Source organism: Gavialis gangeticus, unplaced genomic scaffold, assembly GCF_001723915.1.
Source record: "Gavialis gangeticus isolate Ggan-Ray unplaced genomic scaffold, GavGan_comp1, whole genome shotgun sequence".
NCBI classification, from domain to species: Eukaryota; Metazoa; Chordata; order Crocodylia; family Gavialidae; genus Gavialis; species Gavialis gangeticus.
In genome coordinates this window covers 17,537,693-17,550,326 of record NW_017729001.1, presented here as the reverse complement: position 1 = coordinate 17,550,326, position 12,634 = coordinate 17,537,693, and the positions used below count along the sequence as shown (strand labels likewise).

At 42.5% G+C, this 12,634-nt stretch overlaps 1 protein-coding gene across 1 annotated transcript in view; it reads left to right on the top strand.

Annotated features, from left to right (window-relative positions):
* Positions 1-12,634, top strand: part of TXNRD2 (thioredoxin reductase 2) — a 41,672-nt gene that overhangs the window by 18,431 nt on the left and 10,607 nt on the right. The window contains exon 12 of the mRNA XM_019506976.1: positions 7,939-8,075. Within this exon, the coding sequence (XP_019362521.1) occupies positions 7,939-8,075 (137 nt within the window). The remainder of the gene's footprint in view (positions 1-7,938; positions 8,076-12,634) is intronic.

The window sequence follows — 12,634 nt, the reverse complement described above, 5'->3', positions numbered from 1 at the left end:
CCCCCCCCCCCCCCCCAATCATTCTTTTCAGGCAGTTTGCTAGTATATATATCATTTGCCAATTTGTCAAATAGGATTTCCTGTTTGAGATCTAGAAATTTTAGTTGAAGATAATTGTATTTGCTTCCGATTCTAAAATGCTGGGTGTCCTATATGCTGCTAAACAGTTTTAAAGGCATGGAGGGGAGATTGTATTTGGGTCTTTTTCACTACTCAGGTCAGGGTTGTGATACCAAAATAAGTAATGGCTCCCTCAAAAAATAATGTGTCACCTGTATTGCTGACTTTCTGTGCAAACCCTTCCTCCACCACAGTAACCATCACCATAGTGCAAATTCAGTCCTATATTCTTCCCATACTTGTGTTCCTCACCAGGATTCCCTCTGCTCAGCACCTCCTGGAGTCTTGGGTGAGGCACTTCAGCAGCAGTCATGGGGGGTGATTTTCCTTTCAGCCTCTAGCTGTGGGGTGTCTGGTCACATAGGTAGTAAGTCCTGGCTTGCATAGGGCTGCAGTGGATTCCTTGGATTTCTTCAGTATATGAAGACTCTTCAGTGAGGGATTGGGTCTCTTTGGTCTGGTGGAGGTCTAGGGGTTTTTCTTGGGTAGTGTTAAGGGAAGAGGAAGGAGGGTTCTGCATTCTCTCCCAGTATTGGCCCTTCAAACTCTGCCAGGGAGGTTCTGGTGGAGGGAGGAGCAGTAACTGCAAGACCCTTACTCAGTGCAACAGCACTGTCTCCAATTCCTCTTGCATCTCTACTGCAGAAGCCATTGGGGTGCTGAAGCAATGCAATCCCAGCGTGTTCCAGCTAGCACTGGCAACATTTGCAAGAGAGAAGGTGATCAGTGCCTGGCTGTGCATGGTCTCAGGCTTAGAGGGGCCTGTCAGCTTGAATGAGTAGGGTCCCCTGGCGTTTTTGTAGCTGCAAAACAGGATTTTGCTGTCTTTTATTTTGTTTTTTCCCTCCACACTTCCTCTGCTCCCTACAGAAATTCCTGTCCACCTTGCATGTGCCATTATGCACAGGGCTAGGATATGAAGGAGGGTCAGTGAGGTACTTCTTGGGAATTCACCCTGCATTAGCTATCTTATTTCATATGATAGAGGAGGGAAGCACGTAATTAAAATATAAATAGATTGATGGATCTTCTCTGTAGACTTCTTCTGTTGAAGCGATGCCCAGTGGCTTATTCCTACAAATCATGATAATCACCCAGAATCGATTTATGTTTTCATAAGAGAAAGTGCTAAAAGTGTTTTGTTTTGTTTGGTGTTGCTTTTGTAAAAAAAAGAAAAAGAAGAAGAAAAATTGGATTCTTTCCACACATCCAAACTCCTGTTTTCTTATCCAAGAGGCTTGCATAAATTGTTTCCTTTTGGCTTAGGTAGAACTTGTTCCCTAGTGTTTTAATTACCTCTTTCAAGTCTCTTGCAAACAAAAAATTAAACAGTATAAAGTTTGCATTTGGACTTTGTGATAAGATGAAATGGGCTTCATATGACATCAGTTTGATTGAGTAGGGCAGTGGTGCCTAATACACTGTTGATGGGAACACGAGAAGCATAAAACAGAGGAAGATTTCATGTTTAGTCTCTCAAAAAAAATAAGTCTCCTAGATGCGGGCCATTGAACCACCATTTTTCAAGCCTCTGTGCTTGCTGCTGAGTTTGTACTTACACTGTGCTGGCGTATGGGGCTTTGCCCTTGAAATAAAATCACCTTTGCTATAAAAAAGAGTTATACCTGAAGCTCTACAGGAAACTGAAAAGTATCAGGTGGTGCATGCTATATGCTATCAAGCACTTTGCCTTGCATTTCAGACCGTGGGCATAAAACAGTTTTTTTCCTAGCCTGTATGTCTGAAGAAGGATCATTGGCATTTGATATTAAGAAAGGTACAGTTATTTTTTTCCATGCTTTTAAGTGTTTTTTTTGTGCTACTTTTCTCCAAACCTTAAAATTGCATCAATTTGGATTAACCAAAAAAAAAGGCATAGAAATTTTGCTTCAGAGCTTTGCTTTGATAAGTCCCATATGGTGAAGCATTGCCCTGAACTTCTGTGGCTGTAACCTTGCCAGGTCCCTGTGGGAAGGGGATGGGTTTAGGAATTCTCTTCAGGGACAAAACTTGCCATCAGGTTCTTAACCTTTGAACCGTTCAGTGGAAATAATGTGCCTCGGTTAATCTCAGAAAGCTCTCATCATTAAGGCACTGTGGTTTGCTAAGAGCCTGGGTCTTTTGTTCTGAATTCCCGCTATACTTTATATCTCTTCCTTGTTAATTTTAATTTATAAATATCTTAGTAGGACATGATTTCAGCATTCTCCTGCCAAAAGTTATCGTTTCCATCAGGTGTTAATCACAGACAGCCCATTTTACTGACAGGCACCAGACTGTTTTACACAGAACTGTTCTTAATATGCCTGTTGTGAGAGGGGCTTAGATGCTGCATTTTGCTTCTGATCTTTGTTTAATGTTTAAATATGGTGGCTCTGACTCTTGATGCATGCTATGAACGGTAGCTACTACAGTCCTTATTTACAGTGCTTGCTAGGACATGTGATAGAGCATACTTCTGATGTGTGTGAAAACATTGTGGAACTAAAATAGCTAAGACATGGTGCAAGTTGATGAACATTCCCTGCATGAAGCCTCCAGCTACAAGACAGCGCAAAAACATTGTTTAGTAGGAAATGATCCAAGATAATTTCACGGTATCACTAAATTGAATGTTGTAAGTGTTTCTAGCCCTTTGCCTTCTGATTGACCTTAAAAGCTTAAAATGCACGTAAATCAATCATGTGGACTGCAACATACTTGATCTTTTTTCCCCCCATTATTCCTCCCTAAAGATCACAGATTACCTATCCTGTGATTGGACTGTATGTCCAACAGAACTAAGGTGATATGTCCTTTGACTTCTAGTTTCTTGGAGATACCAAGTCACTTCACAACTATAATATTCAGGCCAAGGCATCACAGATGGCACTAAGACACCCAACTCACAAGCAGTTGCTGTGTTAGCTCCTTTGTTAAATAGTTGATATGGCTTTTCCCCACAAGGAGTGGGAGTTCAACACCTTGGGAAACAGTATGATTTGGGAAGCTCAGTAAGGGGTAGTCACAGCTCTAGCACTAACTTCATACTGTGGCTTTTGCTAAGTTACTTAGGTACCTAAATCCAGAGGTGCTGAGAACCCAATGGGTGACATTTTCAGAAGCACCTTTGTGACTTGGGAGTGCAAGTGCTTCTAATCCAGGGGTGGGCAAAATACGGCCCACAGGCTGGATCCAGTTGACCAACAGATTTGATTTGACCCACAAGTGGACAGCCACCAACTAACTGGATCTGTCCTGTGGGTGGCTGGTGGCTCCAGCCACTGCGTGGTGCCAGGCAGCTGGGTGGCACTGCTTCCACCCAGCAGCATCAGGCATCAGCTGTGGACCCAGGCAGCGCTTCTGCCACAGCAGGCAGGTGGCGGCCTCAGCTGTGGATGCGGCCAATAGGTTCAGGAGCCTGGATACGGAACCTGCCAGTGGCATCCACAGCTGACACCACTGCCCTCCTGGTGTGGTGGAAGCTCCTGCCCGGATCCCTGACATGGAACCTGCTGGTGGTGTCAGCTGTGGACCCAGATAGGAGCCGCTGCCACACCGGGCAGGTGGCAGCGTCATCTGTAACATCACCAGCAGGATCCGCATTGGGGCCTGGAACCTGCTGGCTGTGCCCACAGCTGACACCACTGCCCAACATCGCAGCAACTCCTGCTTGGGTCCATAGGTGACAGCACTGGCAGGTTCCAGGGTGGGGCTCTGGGAGGAAGCTTCCACCATGCCAGGAGGGTGATGGCATCAGCTGTGGATGTCATTGGCAGGTTCTGTATCCGGGCTCCTGAACCTGCCAGCAGCATCTTTAGCTGACTCCGCTGCCTTCCCGCTGCAGCAGACTAGAGCTCCGGTGGGTTCTGGGAGGAGGGAGAGAAGAGAAGAGACCGACAGAGTAAGAGACAGACACGGATGTGGCCCTTGACAGGTCCCCAAAACACATTAAGTGGCTCTCCAACCAAAATAATTGCCCACCCCTGTTTTAATCAAACTCCTAAACTGCTTAGAAACATCTGAACATCCTACCCCATAATCAGTATTTTCCTTTTTTTTCTCTTCACTGAGGGTCAGTTGTCCCCAGCTGACCTTCATTAACCAGTATTAGTTAGCTGTCTACAGCAAAACATTGTAGTAGCAGTGGGGTTTGAAGGAGAAATGCATAGTGGCCTCAAAGATTTGTTCAGAGAAGTCGTCTCCTGCCTAAGCAGCAGTGGAAGAAAGTGCAGAGACTGGGGAAAATGGGGGACCCAGACTCGCTGAGTAAAGGGGATGAGGGGCAATGCAGTAAAAAAGCAGAATAGATGAGTAGCAAGGGAGACATCTGGGAGCAAGTAAACTTTACTTATACTTTTATCCTCAAGGAAAATCTTGTTTTATCAAGAGCAGGTGGCTGTGGGTTTTCCTACGTATTTGTTCTGCGTTTACATGGTTGTGCCCATTACTACGCCTTCTGAACTGGTATGTCACATGTGGCGCCTGTCAGCAAATTGGTCACAGCCCAGTGCTACTTGGCTCCGATTCGCTGTGGGGACAGCTGGCTCCAAGTGCTGTACAATGGGCAACCTCACATAGGTCAGAGTTGCATCCACGTATATCCAACCTGATGGTGGCCTGAGGGGGCTTACGTGCATTTCCCAGCCTGTGGGCTGGCATCATCTTCAAGAAACCACTTGGCTGAGGCTTGTCAAATTGGGGCAAAGGACTCTGGAAAGCCCCAGGGGAATAGAAACAGCCTGTGAGGTTATAGGTATATAGATACAGGTTTTCACCGCTTGGATTATTTTATTTCTGATTAGAAGTGAGAACGTGGTGTTCGTTCATGTTTACTGCAGAGTGGGTGGTATGGTAGTGCACAAGAACCAGCAAGCGGGAGTCGGTATCTTTTTCCAGGTGGGTAGGATAGTGTCGTGCAGTGCTGATGAGTAGGGGTCTACCGAAATCGAGTCGGCTGCAAGCTGATTTTGCGGGCAGACTGCAGAGTTGGCAGCCATGTTTGTGGGCCAAGCACAGCTGGCCCCCCTACACCTCTGGCCGAGGGGCCCTGGTACTCCCTCCCTTTGCTGCTGATTGGCTGCAAGAGCTGTCTGCATGTGGCCCCACCCCTCATCACCAATTGGTGGAAGGGCAGAGCCATATGATAGACAGTCCTTGCAGCCAGTGAGGGGCAGGGGCAGCAGCCTTTTTGCCATATTGGCAGCTTATCTCCTTGGGGCACAGTGGCCACAAGAACTGCTGACTCCCCAGAGGAGACCAGCATTTTATTTTTGGTAAGTTTTGGGCGTTTTTTGTTTTTTCCAGGGAGCCTACCAAAAGCATGCAGCCTGTACTTTTTTGTGAAGCCTGCCCAAAATCATGGCTTTCATGAAATTGCTATTTCAATAGGTCCCTAATCACTGATAAGTGTTAAGGTCAGTCCTGTGCCTTAAGTCTCATTGTTCTTCAAAGTTCAAGGTGGTCATCTTCAGTGCTTAAAAAGCATGTATGCAATCTTTTAAAAGAGCCTCTATCTCTGCTTCAGGTGGTGGTTTGACATGTGGGTTGAAGTTGCTTCCTCCTTGGAGGAAGCTGTGAACAGATACTTTCCTACAATTATAGTTGAAAAAAAGAGTTAACTTAAGAGCAGTTTATCAGAAACACTTAACCCTGCTACCCTGCCTTGCAAAAAAAAAAAATGTTAGCAACGGACTTGATATTGCAGATGCATAAATGTGGGGAACTGTCAGAATTTGCTAAATTTGGGATTTAAAATTAATTGAGCCACTTGGACTGCATGTTGGAGAAGTCATTAACTAATAAATCTGATCTGAAGCAAGATGAATTAATATATTTTGAGTTTATGAATATGAGCCAATAAAACTTCAGCTTCTCTCCTAAGTAATGTTTAGGTAGTGACTCTGGAGGTGGGTAAGAGTTTCACATTGACCAGCAAAATGTATTTTATGTAATTCTTTAGCTATTAATACTGAGCGATGCACATGTTAACAGAGATTGGAATTGAAAGGTTAAATGTTACCCTGCAGATTTGATAAACTCAGCTGTTGTTTTTGTCACAGCTCTTTAAACTAATCTATTGACAGGGCAGGGTTTTTTTCCCAATGCCCTGCCATTGCGTGCTAAGTTTTCTCTTGGCTCTGCCTGGGCAGGAAAAAGGAGAAACTAGAAAACCCCATTAGCTGTCCATTTGCAGAATATCCAGGCTTTACTCTCAATACACAAAGAAATACAACGGTAGGAAGTTGTTTCACATCCGAGCCAAGATAAGGTCCTAGAGGTTTATTATTTTTGTTGCCTGATAGCATCAGGACTGGGGAGCAGGGGGCAGAGAAGGAACAGCAGATCAACATCCCATGGGGACAACAGAAGGGAAGACAGACAGATAGCCAAGTGCCGACAGCTTCAGTCAGTACTCCCAGAGGAAGTGTTGGTTTCACCAGATGAAATTAATACACAGAAGTCTTTACAGAGGCATTCAGATGTGACATTGTTTGGGGGGCCTGGCTATATGGCAGATGTATAAAGCAGTGAATCATATGTTTACATATAATTAGATCTGCAGTGACAAGCCAGGTTTTCCTTTTGTTTAATAATTTCCTACATTAACATCAAAGGCTTTGCTTTTTTCATAATCAAAACAATTTTCCCATTTTGCTTTGCTATAGCTCTACATTAACATCAAACAGAAAACCACCGTCCCACGCAAGGGGAATATGCTCCCGTTCCCTTCCTCTAGAGCCTCCAAAAATGGATGCAGCTATAATAGCATAAGGAAGTTTCCCTCATTTGTATTGCTTGTGCTGATCTCCTGTGTGATCTATCTGGTTCGTCCTTGTAAATTTTGCTAATGCTTGATAATGTGATTCTGCTCATTGCTTTTCAATTAATTTATTATTTATAGTATGGTAGCACTTTGGAACTCCAGTCGGGAATCGGGGCCTGTTATGCCAGACACCATGCAGACTGCCCAATAAAATGTTATCAGGCTTTTCCTAGAGAGCTTTCTGTGGTCTTTTGTAACTGAGGTTATTGTCCTTATGCCTTTTCTGTAATTGGTTGCATAATTTAAAGAGACATCATCCACTTAAATTTATTCCACAGTAAAAACTGTGTAAAAAGCAGCTTTTATAAAACCTAGGGGTGAAGGAAACTACTACACTTAAAAAAATATATCCATTCAAGAGTTGTTTTAAAATGCACCCATTCTCATCACAATCCTAGGAACTTGAAAGTGAGATTGACTTTACTGACTTTTTTTGTCATTGTCTATGCTTAATGAATTATGTGAAGTATACAAAGAGCATCAAGTTGCAATAAATGAGGATTTTTATTAATTATATCAGTTTTACTATTTTGCAGTTACTAATGAATAAAAAAAATCTGTACAACTTATGACTTTTAAGTCGGCACTGACTCTTTAAGGTAGTATCTAAGCTGCCTTTAATGTAGAGGCAATTCAGTTATAAACAGAAGTATGCACTGATGTTACATTTGTTAACTGTAGTTAATAATACGCTATAAACAACCTTCTGGTTTCCACATGCTGTAGAACTGGGTGGCGGCTGACAAGTTGTACTATAGATAACTTTCTTCACAGTTGTTTAAGCAAAGGCACTAGTAATGAAGCTAATGTTTTATTTTCACAAAAAGAGACTCATATCAGTAATTTCCATTTACAACTTTGCCACTGTCAAGTACATTTTTTGTTTTCTTTTGGTTGGGCTATTGAATTGCACAGAGTTCTTGGAAACCTTTGCTGGAGAGTGACTGTTTTGTAGATTTAAAGCTGCCAAAGTCTTCAGATATTTTTAGCTTAAACTTCTTTGTTTCCTTAAGGTCGAGTTCCTGATGCTAAAACTCTTAATTTGGAGACAGTTGGAGTGAAAATGAATTCTGAAACTGGAAAGATCATTGTTGATGCCAGCGAAGCTACTTCTGTTCCTCACATTTATGCAGTTGGAGACATAACAGAGGTACGATGTCTACATAAACTATTTTACAATAACAGAAAGCCTAACTTTGTTCCTGACTAAAAAAACCTAGCATCTCTGATGGCGTCATGCTTTAGGCAACCCACAGCATGAGTGCCAGAGTGTGGCACTTGAAGGCATTTTGCTTGGCAAGAATGCCTCAGGGCGGGTGGCAGGGAAGGGACCAGGGTTGTGCTGCTTCAACAAGGATCGGGCACCTAGTGGCTCCTCTACCATCCGCCCCAGGCATGCCAACATCTTACAAGTTGAGGTCAATGGTGTTTTTGGCACTCTGCCCAAAAACATTGCTGACCTCTGCTTTAGTGTATGTAACTGTGTTTAGGCCTCTTCTATTTTGTAAGCTGCAGTGTTTATGCCAGTCACCCGAACCAGTAATTTTCCTGAGATAGATCTTATGAAGTATTTCAGTACCAGACATTATGGTGGATGATTATCAGGGAAATTCAGGTCAAAGGCTGCTAATAATATCTTTATCACTTTAATTATTTTTCTCATTTTATTTGTATTTGTTCAAATAAATGACTTTGTTACCCATGAATACTGAGTTAAAATATATGTAACTAGCTGAGCTGACAGTAATTCTCTAAAATGATGTGGAATGATAGCGAAAAATTCTGTGAATATTTGTTGCTAGAGTTTTGTTGGTTGATTGTGTTTAATCAGACAGACTACACAGTGCTTCCAGTTCCCTGCTATGAAATGCTTCTGACAAAAGTACTTGCATCTTTGAACCTGAAATTTGGTTGCTCCAAACACTTGTGCTCATGACTGTGTTATTGATGCTGTTCTGCAAATGATCAGCTCAAATCAACTTAGCTGCTTGGCAATTGATGGCAAGAGAGTGTACGAGGTATTAACAGACCTGAAGCTGATTCAGTTATTAATTTGAACAAAACAAGTAGTTGTAGATTCTTCCAGTGTTGACTGGAATAATGGTCCTAGTCTTGCAAAGTATAAAATTCTTACAGCCATCACTGTTACGACATCACTGAAATTAGTAACAATTGAGTGCAGTGGTTCTTTTCCGGATTGGTTTTGATATATGAGAGATTTTTTTTAAAAGGTGATAGGTAGAAATACGATTATGACATCTAGAGGATGCCTACAGTGTAAGTCAAGAGTTAAGTAACTTATGACTCTGCCACATGGGAACCAGGCAGTTCCTCTAACTCTTCCAGGAGGTGTGACGGGTTATGTAATGTCCTTGGATAAGCCCTCTGCATTCCTTACTGGACTCTGAAACAGCCAGAGACGCTTATGTCTCATAAATCTACCTGTCCACCCTTGACCCCTTCCCCTCCATCTTGGCATGTGTCCCTTCCTATCCATCTCTGATGTCTCCTTGAGGATGACCCTCTGCTTCCTTTTTTAAACTGTCACAACTGAACTACTACTTTTTCCTCCTAAATCTTTTCCCCTTTATTCATCACTGTTGACAGCCTTGCTGTCCTTCTCCACCACACAGATTCATAATACTTTGATTTCTCCCTTTCTTCAATTGTCACATACACACATGCTCTCTCTGTGACACTTCTAGAAATCTTTTCTTTCCTCTCTGTATCCCAGTGCCTTTGTCCAATCACTGGTTCCTGCCATGGTTCGGTCATCTTCCTTCCTAATCGCTCCTTCATTTATTTGAGATTCACCAGTAAGCGTCAAGGTCTCTGGGACCCTGATGATGCTTGCTTCTGTTGCTGGGTCTACTGCTAACCTTCAATGTTCCCTATGAAGAGACACTTTGCCTCATATGCTTTCCTTTTTCCTCCTACCCTTTTTTCTGTGTTTCACTTAATTTAACTTTCTGGCTGAATGCTTCTCCCCTTTCTCCAACCTTCATCTTGCTGATGAAAAATATTGGGACTTCAGAAGCTTCATATGTGTGACACTGACTCACACTGTCTTAAAATGCTAAGTGTCCTGTCTCAGTTTTCTGCTTTTATCTATCCTAATGCTGTTTGTTAGATTTAGATTGGATTATCGGGACTCCTGGATAAAAGTGTATCCAGTACACAGAGAGGCAGAACTCTATTTAATTAGAGCTGTGCAGATATGATGGGTTAAGTTCATGTGTAAGTACAGGAGACCCTCGCCATTCACGGGGGATATGTTCCAGAGATCCCCACAAATGGCAAAATCCACAAATACTGACGGGGCTCCTCGTCAGACCCCTGCTTCCACACCCCCCCCTCCATTGTTTGCAGGACTCCTCTGCAGCGCCTGGGGACCGACCCCTTCCCCCGGCCGCGCCGTGCACGCTCCAAGCACCGCCACAGCTGCCTCCAGGGAAGATTGCTGAATCTTGGTGGCTCACAATAACATGAGACATAATGGGGTAATATATTCAAAGAATTGAAACCCATAAGAAATCTCCATTTAGTCTGACTTCCTGCATGGTACTGACTATGGAATTCTACAACCGAAATGTTGACATTTTTATTTCAGTGCTTAACTATGAAAAAAATAGAATTCATTCACATAGTAGAAAATGGGCAATGCTGTCATCTTAGGGAATTGTCAGTGAAGCAAAACTGGTGTAGTTGCATTTCTTTAGCATGTCTGAAATTCCTGTGTACTCTGAAATCATCAGTTCCACATACCAGCAGTGACTACATGGCATTCAAGTGTGTATTGGCTGAAAAATCTTTGAACTATATAATTTTGATGGGAGGAAGGAGGGCCTGTTTGGATGAGACTTTTTCAAAAGGGGACTGAGGAACCCACCAAGATCCTGCTTGTTGTGTGCAAATATCATTGTTTTTACAAGTAGAGTTTGCCCAAGGTCCCTGATCTGCTTTTTTCCTCCCTCTGTTCTTGTATAATGTTCTACCATTTTTTTTTTCTTTCCCTGGCTGTTGTCCCAACCCAGTAATTATTATCAGTCCCTCATTCCCAAAGCCTACACTGCATAGATACAAACTTGTTGCCATCTACTAAAAGCTAAACTACAGTATTCAGTTCGACATCATAGAAAGTTGATCCGCAAACAAAACCCCACTTGCCTATTCATCAAGGACAGTTTCACTTGGTGCTAATATGGAACTATGCACAAGGTAGCCTTGCTGTTTCCTTGTTTGGAGAATTAGATCATAATTCATTTGAATTCTAACTTGAATAATTTTTTCAGGGATCCATCTGTTGCTCTTGAATAGCTTTCTTAGCTCTGAGTAAATGGCTTTTTTGACTGATGTGAATTCCTCATTTAGGGTTTTTTTTTTTTTTGTTATCAGTAATCATCACTGGGGAAATCCGTATGGCAAATGTATGCAATAATTTTGTCAGGCTGATATATTTATTAACTGTGTTTGTTAAAATCCTTTCTCCAGTATCATGCTTGCTGAAGAACCATGCTAAGTGCTATAAAAGAAGGTACTCTTATAAGGAGGGCTAGTATACATTCAAGTCACTTGACATCTGTCTTCTTTCAAAGGGTGTTATAACAAAGATCTGTAATAGGGGTGGAATGTACAGTATGTTGCTTTAATAGAGGGTTCGGAATAGAAATTAGACCAAAAAAGAAGTCGTGTTAGAACAAATATACAATACATCAAAGCTTTTTAAATTCTCCTAGGAGACCTCTAGTTTGAACGTCTAATATGTTGAAGGATTCTTATGAACAATTCATAGCAATAATAATAACAGTGTAGCTCTACACATGATTGCAAAGTGAATGCTCACTCCAAATAGTTACCAGGGAAGGTCTTAAAGGCATTGTGTTATGAGAAGTTGTGCTTTATCTGCATGGATGTTTTAGTAATTAGTTGAGTTTTATGGAATGCATAGCAGAGCTTTCACAATTTTATCTTTCGTTCCAATCTTCTATTCATTTCTGGAATGCCAAAACAACATCTGTATTTCCTGCTACAGAAGTGATTGGCAGCCATGTTTCAGGCAAATGTGTGCAAGAAAAAACAAATGACAAATTTCATCTGGTAAATGACATTTACAGACTTGAAAGTCAAAATACTAGGCTTGAAAAACCGTAACTTGATGGTTTTTGGAGAGAAAAGTGTAGGTTTGCAGTTTCATGATTTGTCGTGGGTTGTGCAGAAAAATAGGTTAATCTCCACTAATGAGTAGAATACACAGTACTTGTGCATCAGGTAGGTGCAAGGGCTTATAATGCCATATTTCTTGGCTTTGTCTTTTGGCAGTTGGTTCAATGAGCATTAATGGAAACTGGAAAAAAACTTGCAGTTCAGTTGATATTGAAGGGACACAGAAATGGCTACTGATGCATACCAGATCTACTTACTAGGGCTGCATGAAGCTTCGGTCCCTGATTCAATTCAGCAGAGATTCAGCCCGATTCACTGGCTGAATCTCCGAATCGAATCAGGAGACCCTTTAATCTCTCTGAGATGAATTGGAAAGATTCAGAGATTCAGACATAGACCCAGCTTTAAATGTTTCTTCTACATACCTCAAGGTACCAGGCAGCTTGTGAATGCTGCAATGCTGGGGTAGATGGAGAATCCCATGCGAGTGGGGGGGGGGGGGGCCCCCCGGGGGCGCGCGCCCCGCCCCGGGGGGGGGCCAAAACC